The sequence below is a fragment of the Triticum urartu genome, chromosome 4A (assembly GCF_056163025.1).
Source record: "Triticum urartu cultivar PI428250 chromosome 4A, HENAU_Tu73, whole genome shotgun sequence".
Lineage (NCBI taxonomy): Eukaryota > Viridiplantae > Streptophyta > Magnoliopsida > Poales > Poaceae > Triticum > Triticum urartu.
Window position 1 is genome coordinate 608702615 of NC_141876.1, and position 17964 is coordinate 608720578.

General features: G+C 41.7%; 1 protein-coding gene across 1 annotated transcript; it reads left to right on the forward strand.

Annotated features, from left to right (window-relative positions):
* The first annotated feature begins 10435 nt into the window (after positions 1–10435).
* On the forward strand, positions 10436–14058 carry LOC147977285 (uncharacterized). The gene is made up of 2 exons (XM_087519241.1): positions 10436–13385; positions 13515–14058. Exons 1-2 carry the CDS (start codon positions 10469–10471, stop codon positions 13889–13891), a joined length of 3294 nt encoding a protein of 1097 aa, XP_087375367.1. The 5' UTR covers positions 10436–10468; the 3' UTR covers positions 13892–14058.
* Positions 14059–17964: the final 3906 nt, after the last annotated feature.

The following is a 17964-nucleotide window of genomic DNA, read 5'->3' on the forward strand; positions in this document are numbered from 1 at the left end:
GTCGTTCGGCGACCGGATGGCTTCTTCCTTCATCAGTAGAAGTATGCGCACGAGCTCCTTGAGCGTGCTGGCATGCTCAACTATCACCCTGTTGGTACTCCGGTTGACACGAAGGCCAAGATCTCTGCTCTTGAGGGCTCGCCAGCGTCGGATGCTCCCTTCTACCGGTCCAATGTCGGTGCTCTTCAGTATTTGACTCTCACCGACCGGATCTACAGTATGCAGTTCAGCAGGTGTGTCTCCACATGCACGCCCCTCGTGACTCCCATTGAACTCTCGTGAAGCGGATCCTTCGTTACATTCGCAGCACGATGACTCTTGGGCTCATCCTCACGGCGTCCGCTTCTCTAGAGATGGTGGCCTACTCCAACGCCGACTGGGCTGGCTGCCTCGACACCCGTCGGTCCACCTCCGGCTACTGCGTTTACCTCGGTCCTTCACTCGTCTCGTGGTCGTCCAAGTGACAACCCATAGTATCGCGCTCCAGCGCGGAGGCTGAGTACCGAGCTGTGGCTAACGTTGTTGCCGAGTGCACCTGGCTACGACAGTTACTTCAGGAGCTGCATCACGATGTCTCCCAGGCTACGGTTGTCTACTGCGACAACGTCTCTGCGGTGTACCTCTCCGCCAACCCCGTTCATCATCGCCGGACTAAGCACATTGAGCTGGACATTCACTTTGTGGCCCTTGGACGTATTCCGGTCCTTCATGTTCCGACTGCACAACAGTTCGCCGATGTGATGACGAAGGGACTGCCGACTTCCACCTTCGAGGAGTTTCGTTCCAGTCTCTGCGTCACTGGCGCCGCTTCGACTGCGGGGGGTGTTGAGTATATTGTGTACGTGTATATTGTGTATTGAGCCCAGCTCCTGTTTTCTTTGTATAGTCGAGGTTGTGGCCCCTCTCTGTACTCATATATACGTGTCTGGTGCACCGATCAATGCATTGTGTTTGCACAGCCTATACTTCATATTCTACATTACACATGCATGTCCACAGCTAAACTTTTAAACGAAATCAGTTTTGTCATGTACGTACGTGTATGAAAGCAGTTTTCCACCGAACAGGTACTTCCTACCTGCCATGATCAATAATGCTGAGGAACAGGTACTTCCTACTTCTAAATGTCACTAACATTTTATGTAAATGTATGGATTTTTTTTACTTCACTATACTCTCTGGTACATTTTCTGTAAACTGATAACTTGAGGGCAAGTGGCGATGTCTTTTCGGGAAATACTCCTGTTGAGAAGCTCATTTCTTTTCTTTTCTCTTACTTCATCTTATCTAAAAATAGGAGTGGCTCATTTTTTAATACTTGTGTCATGCACATTGTTAAAAATTGAGTGGTCAATTTTTCATGAACATTTAAAAAATGTGTTGACATATTTTTACATGCTACAATTTTTTTGAAATGGTTATAAACATTTTATTATGTCTCGTGAGCATATTTATAAAATTGATCGAACAACTTCACATTTTTATCAACATTTTATTAAATGTTGTGAGATTTTTTTTTATCGTCATGAACCCTTTTTTATGTCAAGGACATTTTTAAAAACTTATGTGAAACATTTTTACAATATATGAATATTTTTGTTGAATGGTACCAACATTTTTCTAAATGTCACTAACAATTTCTGTAAATGTATGGATTTTTTTACTTCACTATACTCTCTGGTACATTTTCTGTAAACTGATAACTTGAGGGCAAGTGGCGATCTCTTTTCGGGAAATACTCCTTTTGAGAAGCTCATTTCTTTTCTTTTCTCTTACTTCATCTTATCTAAAAATAGGAGTGGCTCATTTTTTTAATACTTGTGTCATGCACATTGTTAAAAATTGAGTGATCAATTTTTCATGAACATTTAAAAAATGTGTTGACATATTTTTACATGCTACAATTTTTTTAAATGGTTATAAACATTTTATTATGTCTCGTGAGCATATTTATAAAATTGATTGAACAATTTCACATTTTTATAACATTTTAGTAAATGTTGTGAGATTTTTTTTATCGTCATGAACCCATTTTTATGTCAAGGACATTTTTAAAAACTTATGTGAAACATTTTTAGAATATATGAATATTTTTGTTGAATGGTACCAACATTTTTCTAAATGTCACTAACATTTTCTGTAAATGTATGGATTTTTTTACTTCACTATACTCTCTGGTACATTTTCTGTAAACTGATAACTTGAGGGCAAGTGGCGATCTCTTTTCGGGAAATACTCCTGTTGAGAAGCTCATTTCTTTCCTTTTCTCTTACTTCATCTTATCTAAAAATAGGAGTGGCTCATTTTTTAATACTTGTGTCATGCACATTGTTAAAAATTGAGTGGTCAATTTTTCATGAACATTTAAAAAATGTGTTGACATATTTTTACATGCTACAATTTTTTTGAAATGGTTATAAACATTTTATTATGTCTCGTGAGCATATTTATAAAATTGATCGAACAACTTCACATTTTTATCAACATTTTAGTAAATGTTGTGAGATTTTGTTTATCGTCATGAACCCTTTTTTATGTCAAGGACATTTTTAAAAACTTATGTGAAACATTTTTAGAATATATGAATATTTTTGTTGAATGGTACCAACATTTTTCTAAATGTCACTAACATTTTATGTAAATGTATGGATTTTTTTACTTCACTATACTCTCTGGTACATTTTCTGTAAACTGATAACTTGAGGGCAAGTGGCGATCTCTTTTCGGGAAATACTCCTGTTGAGAAGCTCATTTCTTTTCTTTTCTCTTACTTCATCTTATCTAAAAATAGGAGTGGCTCATTTTTTAATACTTGTGTCACGCACATTGTTAAAAATTGAGTGATCAATTTTTCATGAACATTTAAAAAATGTGTTGACATATTTTTACATGCTACAATTTTTTTGAAATGGTTATAAACATTTTATTATGTCTCGTGAGCATATTTATAAAATTGATCGAACAACTTCACATTTTTATCAACATTTTAGTAAATGTTGTGAGATTTTTTTTATCGTCATGAAACCTTTTTTATGTCAAGGACATTTTTAAAAACTTATGTGAAACATTTTTAGAATATATGAATATTTTTGTTGAATGGTACCAACATTTTTCTAAATGTAACTAACATTTTATGTAAATGTATGGATTTTTTTACTTCACTATACTCTTTGGTACATTTTCTGTAAACTGATAACTTGAGGGCAAGTGGCGATCTCTTTTCGGGAAATACTCCTGTTGAGAAGCTCATTTCTTTTCTTTTCTCTTACTTCATCTTATCTAAAAATAGGAGTGGCTCATTTTTTAATACTTGTGTCATGCACATTGTTAAAAATTGAGTGATCAATTTTTCATGAACATTTAAAAAATGTGTTGACATATTTTTACATGCTACAATTTTTTTTGAAATGGTTATAAACATTTTATTATGTCTCGTGAGCATATTTATAAAATTGATCGAACAACTTCACATTTTTATCAACATTTTAGTAAATGTTGTGAGATAGGCCATCTGGAAAAGTGTATCTCAGTCAGAAGGGATATATTGATAAAGTTCTTCGTCGTTTTAATATGCATAATGCCAAGCCGGTGAGTACTCCGTTAGCTGCACACTTCAAATTATCATCAGTTTTATGTCCTAAGTCAGATGCAGATATTGAGTACATGTCTAGAGTTCCCTATTCGAGTGCAGTTGGTTCACTTATGTATGCCATGGTTTGTTCTCACCCGAATTTATCATATGCATTGAGTGTTGTTAGTAGATACATGGCTAATCCTGGAAAAGAGCATTGGAAAGCAGTTCAGTGGATTTTCAGATACCTGCGAGGTACTTCTAATGCTTATTTACAGTTTGGGAAAACTGGAGATGGACTTGTTGGTTTTGTTGATTCTGATTTTGCTGGTGATTTGGATAAGAGAAGATCACTCACAGGTTATGTTTTCACCATTGGTGGTTGTGCTGTGAGTTGGAGAGCAACTTTGCAGTCTATTGTGGCTTGTTCCACTACTGATGCCGAGTATATGCCCCGCAAAAAAAAAGATGCCGAGTATATGGCTATTTCTGAGGCATGCAAAGAAGCTATCTGGGTGAGAGGTTTGTACACTGAGCTTTGTGGAGACTCATCTTGCCCTACCGTATTTCGTGACAGTCAAAGTGCTATATATCTTACAAAAAATCCAATGCATCATGAGAGAACAAAGCACATTGATGTCAGATATCACTATATTCGAGATGTTGTTGCTGAAGGTGATTTGAAGGTATGCAAGATAAGTACTCATGATAATCCTGCTGATATGATGACAAAGCCAGTTCCGACCAATAAGTTTGAGCTTTGCTCAGGCTTAGTTGGTATTTCTCACTAGTCCTATGGACTTTGACGCACAAGGTGTTTAAGCTGATTTGGATGGAGTTATTCACTTTCTTCGACTACTGGAGGGAATTTGGCTCAAGGTGGAGATTGTTAAATTGTGATCCAAATTCTAGTACCGTATTGGACTAGACGTAGTACATACGGTGTGGGCCTTTTGCGTTGGTACCGACGCGTACGAGTACAAGTAGTCGCACCTCAGACGGTCTGTCGTCTCGTACTTGTAATACTCCTCCATCATAGTGATTGCGCCTTCGTGCGTCCGTGGTTTTCTCCCGCAAGGGTTTCCACGTAAAAATCCGTGTCTCTCGTGTCTCGTTTTATCTCGTTACTATCTAACAGCTGCAGATTGGCTCAGGTTAAAAAACGATGCACAAACCTTAAGATCACTCACGCAATACGATTCCATGATGGTTACGAAATCCTTGTATTTGATGTTTTTTCAACGTTCTCCTTTGACAAAAGTGTCCTTAATCTCTTTGCACTCTTGAGTTGGAAGGCCAACCATGATTATGTTTAGGGTGACAGAAATGAAAAATAATTAGCATTTGAACTGACCTTCATTCGAATCTCCTAATGATGGCTTCATCAAGATCAAACGATCTATTTGTCGTGGCAAGCATGAGTATCCTTATCATCAGAATGACTAATGATCAAGATGGTTGATAAGAAACAAAATGATTTAAGGACACATGAGGATATGATAAGAGGAAGTGGTATACATATCTCGAATAAGCCACACTTCTTTAGTGCTTGCGCCCATCAAACAGGATTTTAGTATCGCACCAGCCACCAGCCCAACCCACCGCTAGCTTTTTTTTTGAGGGGTAAAAACCTGATTTATTCATCAAATGCCACATGAAGTGGGATACGTCTCAGGTCGTGTGGGGTGCCAAACCAAACATGACGCCCCGGACCTCTAGAAAAAGCAAACTTAGCTAGACTGCGTGCTTCATAGTTCACAGCACGAGACTCTAAAGAAAAAGTACAATTTAGAGTAGACGAAAGACTAATAATCTCGCTGACGATCACCCCGTATTCACCTCTGGCGCTTCTGTGGATGTCTGAGATTACCTGCTTGCAATCAGATGCTACAACAAAATGTTGTATATGTAGATCTTCAGCAAGTGCTAATGCTTCGCGACACACAATCGCTTCAAGTGTGGCCGGATCGACGACTCCCTCTATGACTAGGGCGGAGCTGCCCAAGAAATTCCCTTCCCTATCTCTGCAAACTGCAGCTGCTGATCCTCCTCTTCTTCCTTGAACTCCCCCGTCCACATGGATCTTGCAGAAACCAGCAGGTGGCCTTTTTGGCTTCGTATTTGCTTGGCGAGATGTGGCAACCTAAGGTTGAGCGCTTGGTTTTGTGTTGATCAAAGATAGGTCTTTTAGGTACCTTTCAATAAAACTGTGGGTCGCTTGGGGACTCTGAAAAATAGCTTCATGTATTGCCTTCCGCCTAGCATGCCATATTGCCCAAAGTGTTACTGCCATGTCAACGAATTCTTCATGAGTTAACATCTCCATCAGCGTGAACAGCCACTGCTTGGCGTGAGGTTCGTTATTTGCTATGATTTTATGCGTGACCTCTGTATCCGCCAGCGCCCAAACACTTCTTGATGTTGTGCATTCTAATAGGGAGTGACGCCAAGAATCGCGTATCCCGTAGATAACACATAGGCTGGAGTCTGCCATATGACGATGTGCTCTCACATCGTTTGTTGGGAGCGACTGTTTTGAAATCTTCATAAAAACATCCGAATTTTACCTAGGACTTCTGTTTTCCACAACATTTTCCATGATTTTTCCTCTGCCCTTGCATCAGAAGGACCCGCAGCTCCTTCCAGCCATGCTTCCCGTCTTGCCCTTGTGGCCACTAGCATTTTGTACGCCGACTTGACCGAGAAAGATCCATGTTTCTCGTGGTGCCAAACCCAGAAATTATCTATGTTTCGGGTGCACAGAGGGATACCAAGAATCACTTGGGCATCCATAGGCAAGAATGTGGTTTGGATCAGCTGTCTGTTCCATGATGTCGTGGCGTGCGTAATGAGCTCCGAAACTCTCATTGTTGGGTTAAGAACACGGCAGCCATACGGTCTAAAGGACTCCTCTCTGGGTAGCCAATTATGATTCCAGATTTCAGTAGTTCCTCCGTTTCCAATCCTCCAAACCAGACCTTGTTTCAAGATGTCTCTCCCCTCAATGATTGCCCGCCAAATCTGGCTTGGGTGGTTACCCAACCAAGCCTGCAGAATATCTGAGTTTGTGTGGTATATACACTCTTAAGCACTCTGGGGCCGAGTGATTCAGGAGCTTGAAGGAGACGCCAAGCTTGTTTAGCGAGCATTGCAAGGTTGAACAATTCGAAATCCGTGAACCCTAGACCCCCCATCCCCTTTGGTTGGGTCATTTCTTTCCACGAAACCCAATGAGGCTTTCTCTTCCCTTCTTTGCTCCCCCACCAAAATTTTCTTATCAACTTGTTAAGATGCTCACATAGGCCCCGAGGTAATTTGAAGCAAGACATCGAAAAGACTGGGACTGATTGTGCTACTGATTTAACTAGGACTTCTTTACCTGCAGTGGACATAATGCGTTCAATCCATCCTTGCACCTTTCCCCAGAGCCGATCCTTCAAATACTTGAAAGAGCCATTCTTAGAGCTGCCAACATCAGACAACATCCCCAAGTACTTCTCGTTTAGGGTTTCGTTAGGGACGTTTAGTATCTCTTTGATTTCCTGCCTGATAGAATCTGGAACTCCCTTGCTGAAATAAATAGAGGATTTTGAGTAGTTGATACGTTGGCCTATTGCCTGACAATATGTGTTCAGAACATGGTACACCTCATTAGCTCCACCACCGTTTCCCTTGAAGAACAGCAGGCTGTCATCAGCGAATAGTAGATGGTTTACAGGTGGCGTCGAAGGTGCTACCTGTAGGCCATGCAAATTGGATGACTCACTTTTTGATTTGAGAAGGCACGACAGGCCCTCTGCTGCTATCAAGAATAAGTATGGAGATATTGGGTCCCCTTGTCTGATCCCTCTGGAAGGTATGAACTGTTGAAGCTTCTTTCCATTGAATAACACTGAAAATTTCACAGTTGTCACAAGTCTCATCACTATTTTGACCCATCTCTCGGAGAAGCCCAATTTAAGCATTATTGCTTGTAGGTAGTCCCATTCCACTCTATCATAGGCTTTCATCATATCAAGCTTTAGAGCACAGGATTGATGTTTCTTGGCCTTATTCCTCTTCATAAAATGAAGACACTCATAGGCTGTTATGATGTTGTCTGTTATTAGTCTGCCAGGAACAAAAGCTGACTGCTCCTCTGAAATAATATCAGGAAGGACTAACTTTAATCTGTTAGAAATAACTTTCGAGGCAATCTTGTACAACACATTGCAGAGACTGATAGGACGGAACTGAGAGAGAAGTGTGGGGTTTTTTACCTTCGGGATGAGCACGAGAACTGTATCATTAATACACTCCGCCGATTCAGTACCTTCCACAATCCTCAAAACTGCCCTTGTGACATCATCGCCACAAATATCCCAATGACGTTGGAAAAAATGTGCTGGGTAACCATCTGGGCCGGGCGCTTTCACTGGGTACATTTGAAAGAGCGATGTTTTAACCTCTTTCTGACTATATGGAGCATTTAGCATATCATTCATAGCTTGTGTCACTTTCACCGGGACAATATCAAGTACATGGCCCATGTCCTGGACCCCTTCTAAAGTATAGAGTTGCTGATAAAAATCATGAGTCATGTTTTCCATCTCCGTTGGGTCATCAGTCATCTGTCCAGAAGGGCATTGGAGGGATTTTATTTGGTTTTTCCTCCTGCGCCGGCTCGCCCTTAGTTGAAAAAAATATGTATTCTTGTCGCCATGTTGGAGCCACTCTAGGCGAGCACGTTGACGCCACAAGATTTCTTCTCTATGATAAAGTTCTGTCAGCCTGCCAATTAATTTAATTTCCAGGTGATTTGGACCGTAGCGATTTGGGGTATGGCGTAACTCCTGTAATTCCTTCTCCATGCGTTGGATCTCGCGTCTTACGTTCCCACCGCTAGCTGCATGTGCTTTTTCCACACCAGCCCAGCAGGCACATTACGTGCTTGCGCAGCCATGTGCACCGAGGCCCACGTACAATGGTGGCACACCAGCCCATGGCACCTGTGTATTTCAACTTACCGGCCAGCATATAAACGCAGGGAAACAGACCAGCACACATCGCGTCGCTACATTGCACGGCGCCAGATTCCGGCCTCGTAGCTGGGCCACCAAAACGCCACTCTCTCAGTTTCACAATATATTGAAAATATACTCATATATTTGAAATAGTTAGCCCGCTCGTGCAGCAGGGCCGGGCCGGCAAAATCCGGGGACCTGTGCAAAACTAAAAAATGTGGCCCTATCTCAAAAAAAAATGAACTAACAAGCAATTATAGTATATATATATATATATATATATATATATATATATATATATATATTGCAGAAAAAATTGTAATGTATATAATATAAAGTTTAACTCACCTAATTTTGGGTCATGTGATCTTTAACCGAGGATGTAAGAAGAATGAATCTCTAACAAGTAATGATCCCTGCCAATACTTAATTGCAAAATTAGGAATTAGGTATAGGAATCGAAGTTAATCGAAAAGAACTCACTAAGCTATTTGTAATCACCTGTAGCCACGAGCCCACGGCCGTCACCTCACGATTAGAGTTTTCAGTTTTCACGATCTTGAATTCCCGATCCCTTTAGGCTTTAGCGATCGAGATATTGATTACAGGCTTGATCGAGTACGAGCAGTCGAGGAAGAGTCGAGGAGATCATAAGAAGTTCCCGTTTCAGCGGTGGTCACTGTCGCGGTTTCAGCGCTCGTCGCTGCCGCCGTTTCAGCGCTAGAATCGAGAAGATCAGATCAGGCCGAGCAGATCCCGTTTCAGCGGAGCGCTGGTCGCTGTCGCTTGTTTTTCTTTTTTCTTTGGGAGAAAAACGCAGTCGCTCGATGCCTCGATGGATGCCCTCCGCTTGTCGCTTCGCTTCGACTCCAGCCCAGAGCGGCAGAGCCCACTCCAGCACCCAGCCCAGACTAGGCTTATGTAAAAAATTTGGGGCCCCTCAAAAGTTTGGGCCCTGTGCGGGCCGCACCTTTTGAACCACTGTAGGCCCGGCCCTGTTGTGCAGTTGCACGAGTTCATGACTAGTGGTATATAATTGACACCGTAGATATTGGTAATTTTCATAAGGTGGCACATCAATATAAATATGTAGTGGCTATAGCTCAGTCTAGTCGGCACAAGAGCTGTGTAAGTCGGACGGTGCTTACCGTTACTTTTTTTTAACACAGTACAGATGCAAGCGCTTGTATAAACGCGCATACACTCATCCCTATGAATGCATACATGTTCATCCTACCCCTATGAACACCTTCGAGAGACCGAACCTGCATATCATCTTGAGATTTTTTTTTACAAAGTCACTGTATGCATCTCGTAGTTGATGGGAACGTCTCTTCCCATTCAAAATGTATCGCCGGGAATTCTGAAATAAATTCAGGATAAATGCAAGCATCGGGATTTAAACAAAAAAAATTACGTATAGGTCTAGCAAGTTGCAAAGCTGGCGTGGAGGTTTTCGTCCGCTCCCACGGGGCATCTCCTGGACGTGGGGTGCATGTTCGAGCAGTGTCGCTCGGGCCAAGCTTCGATAGCTCCGCGCCGTGTTGTGATGCTTGCCGCACCATTTGGCAGCCGGCGAGTTAGCTGATAACTTCCATGGAATGGTCTCGACACGTCTGGCTAGTTGCAAAGCTGGTGTAGAGGTTTTCGTCCGCTTCGATCGGGTAAATTATTGGGCGTGCGGTGCATGTTCGTTCGAGTCGTGTCTCTCCACTCCGCAGTCTGTTGCTACGCTCGCCGTGCCGTGCGCCCGCCGGCAATGGTTGATCGATGCGCTTGTGACCCAGGAAAGGATAAGGTTCTGCAGAAATCCCATATAAATTCACCGCTACTCCCGCTGTTCACACACACACACACACACACGAGTAAACAATCAGCCCAGCCACCTAGCTCAATGGCCGCTCTATCCATCTCTGCCTTTAGTTCCATCTTCACACTCGCACTACTCTCTGCCGTCTCGGCATCTTCTCCTAGTCCGTCCACCGGCAATGGCAGTGACACCGACCTCGCAGCGCTGCTGGCTTTCAAAGCAAAACTAGCCGACCCACTCCGCATTCTCGCCGTCAATTGGACCATCAACACATCTTTCTGCCACTGGGTCGGCGTTTCGTGCAGCCGACGCAGGCAACGTGTCACTGCTTTATCATTGTCTGACATGCCTCTTGATGGGCCTGTGGCACCTCATGTCGGTAACCTCTCTTTCCTCTCCCTCCTCAACCTCGCCAATGCTAATCTCACGGGCTCCATCCCAGCTGAACTTGGTAGGCTACGTCGTCTTACTTATCTCCGGATTAGGGGAAATAGCATGTCAAATGCCTTGCCTACTGCCTTAGGGAATCTCACAAGGCTCGAGTTCCTTAGTCTAGCTTTTAACCAACTCTCGGGCCAGATCCCTCCTGAGATGCTGCTGCGCATGCACAACCTTAAAAAAATAGTTCTATTCAAAAATGAATTGACTGGCCAAATACCACCGTTTTTGTTCAACAACACACCTTCCTTGACAGTCATTGATCTTGCAAATAACAGCCTGTCGGGTCCTATACCGCATGGTGTTGCATCCCTATCCATGCTTGAGTTCTTTGGTGTACAGATGAATCAACTCTCCGGCCTAGTGCCACTAGCCATGTACAACAAGTCTAGGCTACAAACCATTATACTCACTGGAAATGGTAACTTGACAGGAATGTTTCCGAGGAATCAAAGTTTCAGCCTCCCAATGTTGCAAATTTTTTCGCTAGATGATAATAATTTTTTTGGCCATTTCCCAGCAGGGCTTGCATCATCCCAGTACCTACAGATACTTGATTTGGGTGGAAACTCTTTTGTGGATATTGTCCCAACATGGTTATCCAAATTGCCTAACCTTCAACAACTTTTCTTAGGTTTTAGTAATCTTATTGGCTCGATTCCAGCCTTTCTTAGCAACCTCACCAGTCTTACTGATCTCGATATCTCCAATGGCAACCTCGTAGGAGAGATTCCACCAGAATTAAGTCTTATACATGAACTCTCGTATTTGTATCTTGGAGGTAATCAATTGACAGGTGAAATTCCAGCTTCTCTTGGCAACTTTTCCAAATTGCAATTCCTGTCTTTGGGACATAATCAATTGTTGGGTCATGTACCAACAACACTTGGAGAAAATGAATATCTGGACGTCCTTGATTTATCAAACAACAATTTAGATGGGAATCTAGACTTCTTATCATCTCTTTCCAGGTGTAGGCAACTCCAACTCCTTGTGCTACAATATAATTCTTTCACGGGCATCCTCCATGACCATGTTGGAAACCTCAGTTCACAGTTAATCACTTTCATTGTGGATGATAACAAGTTAACTGGTGGAATTCCGGCAACAATTTCGAACATAAGCAAGCTTCAGTGGATGGATCTTAGTAACAACCTATTCACTGAGCCAATACCAGAATCCATCGCTATGTTGGAAAACCTTGTATGGCTTGATATCTCTCACAATGAAATGTTAGGCCATATCCCAACACAAATGGGTATGCTTGGGAGTATACAACGTTTGTTTCTCCAGGAAAACAAATTTTTAGGTTCCATACCAAACAGCATTGGTAATCTTAGTTCGCTAGAATACATCGACTTGTCTAGTAACCAGTTAAGCCACACAATACCCACGAGCTTTTTCCACCTAGATAAACTTATCCAACTAAATCTTTCTCACAACTCCTTTGCTGGTGCACTACCAGTCGATGTTTCTGGTTTAATACAAACAAATTACATTGACATTTCTTCGAACTTCTTGACAGGAAGCATTCCTGATACATTCGGACAACTTAATATGTTGACCGACCTAAATTTTTCACATAACTCCTTCACGGGCTCAATTCCAAGACCCCTTGAAAAGCTAAAAAGTTTAGCATCATTGGACCTCTCATTTAACAATCTTTCTGGCACTATTCCCATGTTCCTTGCCAACTTTACCTACTTGATTACCTTGAACCTCTCATTCAATAGTCTAGAAGGCCAAATACCCGAGGGGGGTGTCTTCTCTAACCTCAGCTCACAGTCTTTGACTGGAAATAGTGGGCTATGTGGGGCCCCACGCCTCAGATTTCCACCATGCCTCAACAAATCCCACTCAAGTAATACACACTTGCTACGGTTTGTACTTCCAACACTCACACTAGCCTTTGGTGCCATTGCCATTTCTTTATACCTATGGACTAGAGTGAAACTTAAGAAGAGAGATGACATAGCTTCTATTGATGCAAATGATGTCATAGGCCATCAGATAGTCTCCTATCACGAGCTCATTCGTGCCACCAATAATTTTAGTGAAGATAACATCTTGGGGTCCGGAAGCTTTGGAAAAGTGTTCAAGGGCCAACTGGGCAATGGTTTGATGGTCGCGATAAAAGTCATTGACATGCAAGCTGAGGAGGCCATTCAAAGTTTTGATGTTGAGTGTCAAGTGCTTCGCATGGTGCGACACCGCAACCTAATAAAGATACTCAACACATGTTCCAACCTTGACTTTAGAGCACTAGTGCTTCAATACATGGCAAATGGCAACTTAGATATGCTTCTACACCAGTCTCATAATAGAAGTCGTTTAGGGTTTCTTGAGAGACTCGTCATCATGCTCGATGTGTCAATGGCAATGAATTACCTTCACCATGAGCACCACGAGATGATATTACACTGTGACCTGAAACCTAGCAATGTGTTGTTTGACGAGGAGATGATAGCGCATGTGTCGGACTTTGGAATTGCAAGGTTGCTTCTAGATGAAAACTCCATTATAAGTGCGAGCATGCCTGGAACAATTGGGTACATGGCACCAGGTACTTAGCTTGCTCTTGTCATATTTTCAACCAAGTACTTGTAAATCCATTGATAAAATAAAGGTCTTTTCTCAAAATAACATGAACAAGCAACTATACCTAATTTATGTTTATCTTTTCCTTGAATAGAGTATGGGTCACTTGGAAAAGCATCGCGAAAGAGCGATGTGTTCAGTTATGGAGTCATGATCCTCGAAGTCTTCACCGGCAAGAGACCCACCCATGCCACATTCGGCGCCCAACTAACCCTTAGGCAGTGGGTTCATCAGGCATTTCCTGTGGATCTTGTCCAGGTCATTGATGGGCAGCTACTGCAAGGCTCATCTCTTTCTAGTTGTGTCTTGGACAATGATTTTCTTGTGTCGGTATTTGAGCTAGGTTTGCGTTGTACCAGTGACTCGCCCGAACAGAGGATGACAATGCATGATGTGGTCATGACGTTGAAGAAGATCAAAGACGAGTACACCAAACAGGCACCAGTAATGTCGCATAGTGATGCTATATGATCGCCTTGGATGCTTCCATCTCATCTCTATCTATGTATAGATGTATCTATTGTTTAGCACTTAGGCCAGCAACATGCCTAGTAGGATGAACGTGGCTGAATCAAGCATTAGTAGGTCATAATGTACACCTGTCATATATAGCTATTTGATAAAGCTTTTCTTCTTTCCGAGTAAGAGTGGCATTCTCAATAAGTGAGATCTTAGCTCCGCAAATCTATGAAATTTTGTGTAGATGCAGATGCATCAACATGCCTCCATTAATTTTACCTTGACATCTCTAACCTGATTGCTCATAGTTACAATATATAAATACTTTGTCCTTGTATACTCTGAAAATTGTACCCCCCATGAAAATGAATGAGTGTTAGATTGTAATCCTACATGTCCTATTATTTTTGGTAGACCTTTTCTTAGAACGATTGGTGTAATTATTGATATGAAAGAAGGAAACATTAGATTTCAATTTCCATTAAGAAAGGGCATGGAACACTTTCCAAGAAAAAAATTAAGTTGCCACATGAATCTATTATGAGGGTCACTTATGAATTGCATACCAAAGATGAGAATACCTAGATCTATGTTTTATGCCTAGCTAGGGGCGTTAAACAATAGCGCTTGTTGGGAGGCAACCCAATTTTATTTTTATGTTTTATGTTTTTGGTTCAGTTTTTCAAAATATACACATTATTACCTCTGTATTAATTGTGTTTTGGTGTTTTGATTAGTGTTTGAGCCAAGTAAGACCTTTGGGATGGTCTATGGTGATAGTTGATTTGATCTTGCTGAAAAATAGAAACTTTTGCGCTCATTGCCAGAATTTTAAAAAATCATAGAAACGTGCTTTTGATCTGATTTTTCTACACAAGATTGATACACAAATTTTCCAGGTTGTCCTAATGTTTGAGAATTTTTGGAGTTACAGAAGTATACGAAGTTTCTAGATTACTACATCTTTTCTGTTTTTGACAAATTCTGTTTTCTTTGTTTACTTTGCATATTTTGATGAATCTATGTGTAGTATCGGGGGGGTATGAACCATGGAGAAGTTGTAATACAGTAGATACTAGTAAGCATGCACGTGCAACGCACGACTGATTAGCATGTTGTTTTATATCCTAATTGAGCTTCTTGACGCCAGTGTTTCCAACCATGGAGCGACATTAATTTTTCCTAGCTGTATCTGATACCATGCAGAATGGACACCACAAAAATCAAACCAAGAAAAGCAACATAGAAAGAAGTCTTACAAGGATACAAACCCATGCTTCACAAGATAGCCAAGGCAGCCGGAGCCGAGGTGTAAGGTGGATGTGCTTCTTCAGCCTCCTTCAATAACCCAGTCGCACTCATTTGCTAGATATACTTAGCTGCACCAGATGATACAAATACATGGACTAAAGGGGTTAGTCCAATTAATTAGTAGGGACAAACCCAAGCAGATATAGCCGAGTTATATCCAGACGCTGGGCAGTGATGCTTATTGTAGATCTTTTATATGATAAAAGCACATGTTTTCTCAAAGATAAATGAATGAACATACTTCCATTTATCATAATGGTTGTTCAGATTAGCAACCCTAAAGCCTTTACAAATCCTCATGATGAGAAACAACATTGACTAATTCTTTATGGAAACAGCTGACCAACAAAAAAAAGTTTTGAAGATAAAAATGTTCACAACATGATGCTCGTCCCTCTCAGAGCCGACACCAAGAAAGCAAATTAGTTTTTATACACAGCTTGTTGATGCCCCATTAGACGCCAATACTACATCAGGCTTAGAGCTGCTATACCTTCTGTCTTCAACAAGTCAAAAACTTACTGCGTGAGAGAAAAAAATAACTTAGATTTTTCAAAAGTATAGATAATGAATAGGCAAGAGCAGATAGGAAATAATCACCTGGGTGAGTCTGCTCATAGCTTAAGATGGTATGGGCATTAGTTAATGACTTAATGACAATCTAAATATTCGATAGCAGTGAAAGAGGAGGTACAAAATACATTAAGATGCGGTCAATGAGCTGATACCTGCGTTTCAAAAAACGGTAATATTCTTGGGCTTCTGTACTCTTTATTGATGGTGCCCAAAAGAACAAGGTAATACAAAAATCACAGTAGAGATATACGTTGCTCTCTGCCTAAGCCTGCTAGGGATGATGTATGCAACATATTTCATATAGGGAAGTGGAAAACGGTAGAAATCACCCACGTACATCTTGAAGAAAAAGATGTTGCCTATTCCCGCAAAAAAAAATGTTGCCAAGATAGAATGTTTTGCATGGCAAATCCAATACGTAAACTGCAAGCAAACAATGAAATGAGTTTGGTAATAATATCAAATTTGTATCCAGTCACCAAATGCAGAAAGAAAATCAAACGCTTCTGACAATGTTCATCGTTCAATTGAGTCTCGTATTGCGTGGCCGCTCGCCTCGGAAAGAAGATTAGCAGCAAGAAAGGACCGAAGGTGCAGATATGTCACTGTGCGAGAGAGAAAAATATTAGAGAGAGACAGAAAAAATGTACCTAGAGGTTGCATTCGTATTCGACTGGTTTTGGGGTGGATTATTGCTACGCGTGTTCCAGAACATGAATGGTTGCGCCGTCCCTTCTCCATTGGATGCATGCAGCTGATCACCAGCACTAACAGACGATTGACGATGGAGGCCGCCCGCCGGCGAGGGGAGGAGCACCTACCCACAAACAGCAGGAACGAAACGACAGAATCGACAGCCAACGACATCAATTCATCGGGAAAGAACCATGACCTAGGATAGGAGACGGCGAGCAAGGGCAAAGAAAGGTAGACTTGGAGGCCTGGAGGGCCAGAGAGTCGCGCGGGGAGGAGATACAGCGGGCGGAGCAGCATAAGGGATGGCGGCGGCGGTGAAACCCTATCGCTCGTGCGCTCAGAGGTGTCATTTTCCTCGAATAGTGGCGTGAACAGTAGATCCGTGATTTTTTCACAATGTAACGTGAATAGCAGGCCCATAATTTTAGCACTCCTCCAGTCAGGTTTATTAGTCTGTTTGTGATCCTTGGATAATCCGAGAATACAAACCGTCCGTGTAATTAATTAGCCCTTAATCACATGCATCTGCCTTGCTCTTTCCTAGTGCGTGCCCCATGCGCTTCATTATATCTTCTCTCCATCCAATCTTTCCTCTCTTTTTTTGCGTGGTACGTAATCATCCCTTTTAATTCGTCATTAATATCTGAGCAGACCGAACCAATCCATGATAATGTCGCTGCATGCAGGCCACAAATCACGTGAATCAATTTATTCCTTTATTTTCTGGTCGCGCGATATATGGCAGGCTTGCGGACGCGGTGGTTTTCAGCCTGGCGGAGTACGGTGTGCCTAGGTAAATTGCTAAGCGTACACCAGATCGTGATTAGATTAATGATGGCTGTTAGAGTGAGTCGTCTGGGATAAATCCTATGGTGGTAATGTGTCCACGGATGTTTGCTTGGGTGCGCGTAGAAAAGATAATGTTTGATTGTTTATTAGTAGTAGAGATAACACCAATATAAATTAAGAATGAGTTCACGACAGCACCTGAAGTGGTGATTTATTTTATTATACTAACGGAGCTTATGAGTTTTCTGTTGAGTTTTGTGTTGTGAAGTTTTCAAGTTTTGGATAAAGATTTGATGGACAACGGAATAAGGAGTGGCAAGATCCTAAGCTTGGGGATGCCCAATGCACCCCCAAGGTAATATTCAAGGACAAGCAAGCATCTATGCTTGGGGATGCCCTGGATGGCATCCCCTCTTTTGTCTTCAATTCATCGGTAAATTTACTTGGGGCTATATTTTCATTCACCACATGATATGTGTTTTGCTTAGAGCGTCTTGTATGATATGAGTCTTTGGTTTATTTTCTTTTTAGTTTACCACAATCATCCTTGTTGTACACACCTTTTGAGAGGGACACACATTAATCGTGAATTTATTAGAATACTCTATGTGCTTCACTTATATCTTTTGAGCTAGGCAGTTTGCTCTAGTGCTTCACTTATATCTTTTTAGAGCACGGCGGTGGTTTTATTTTATTTTATTGATAAAATCTCA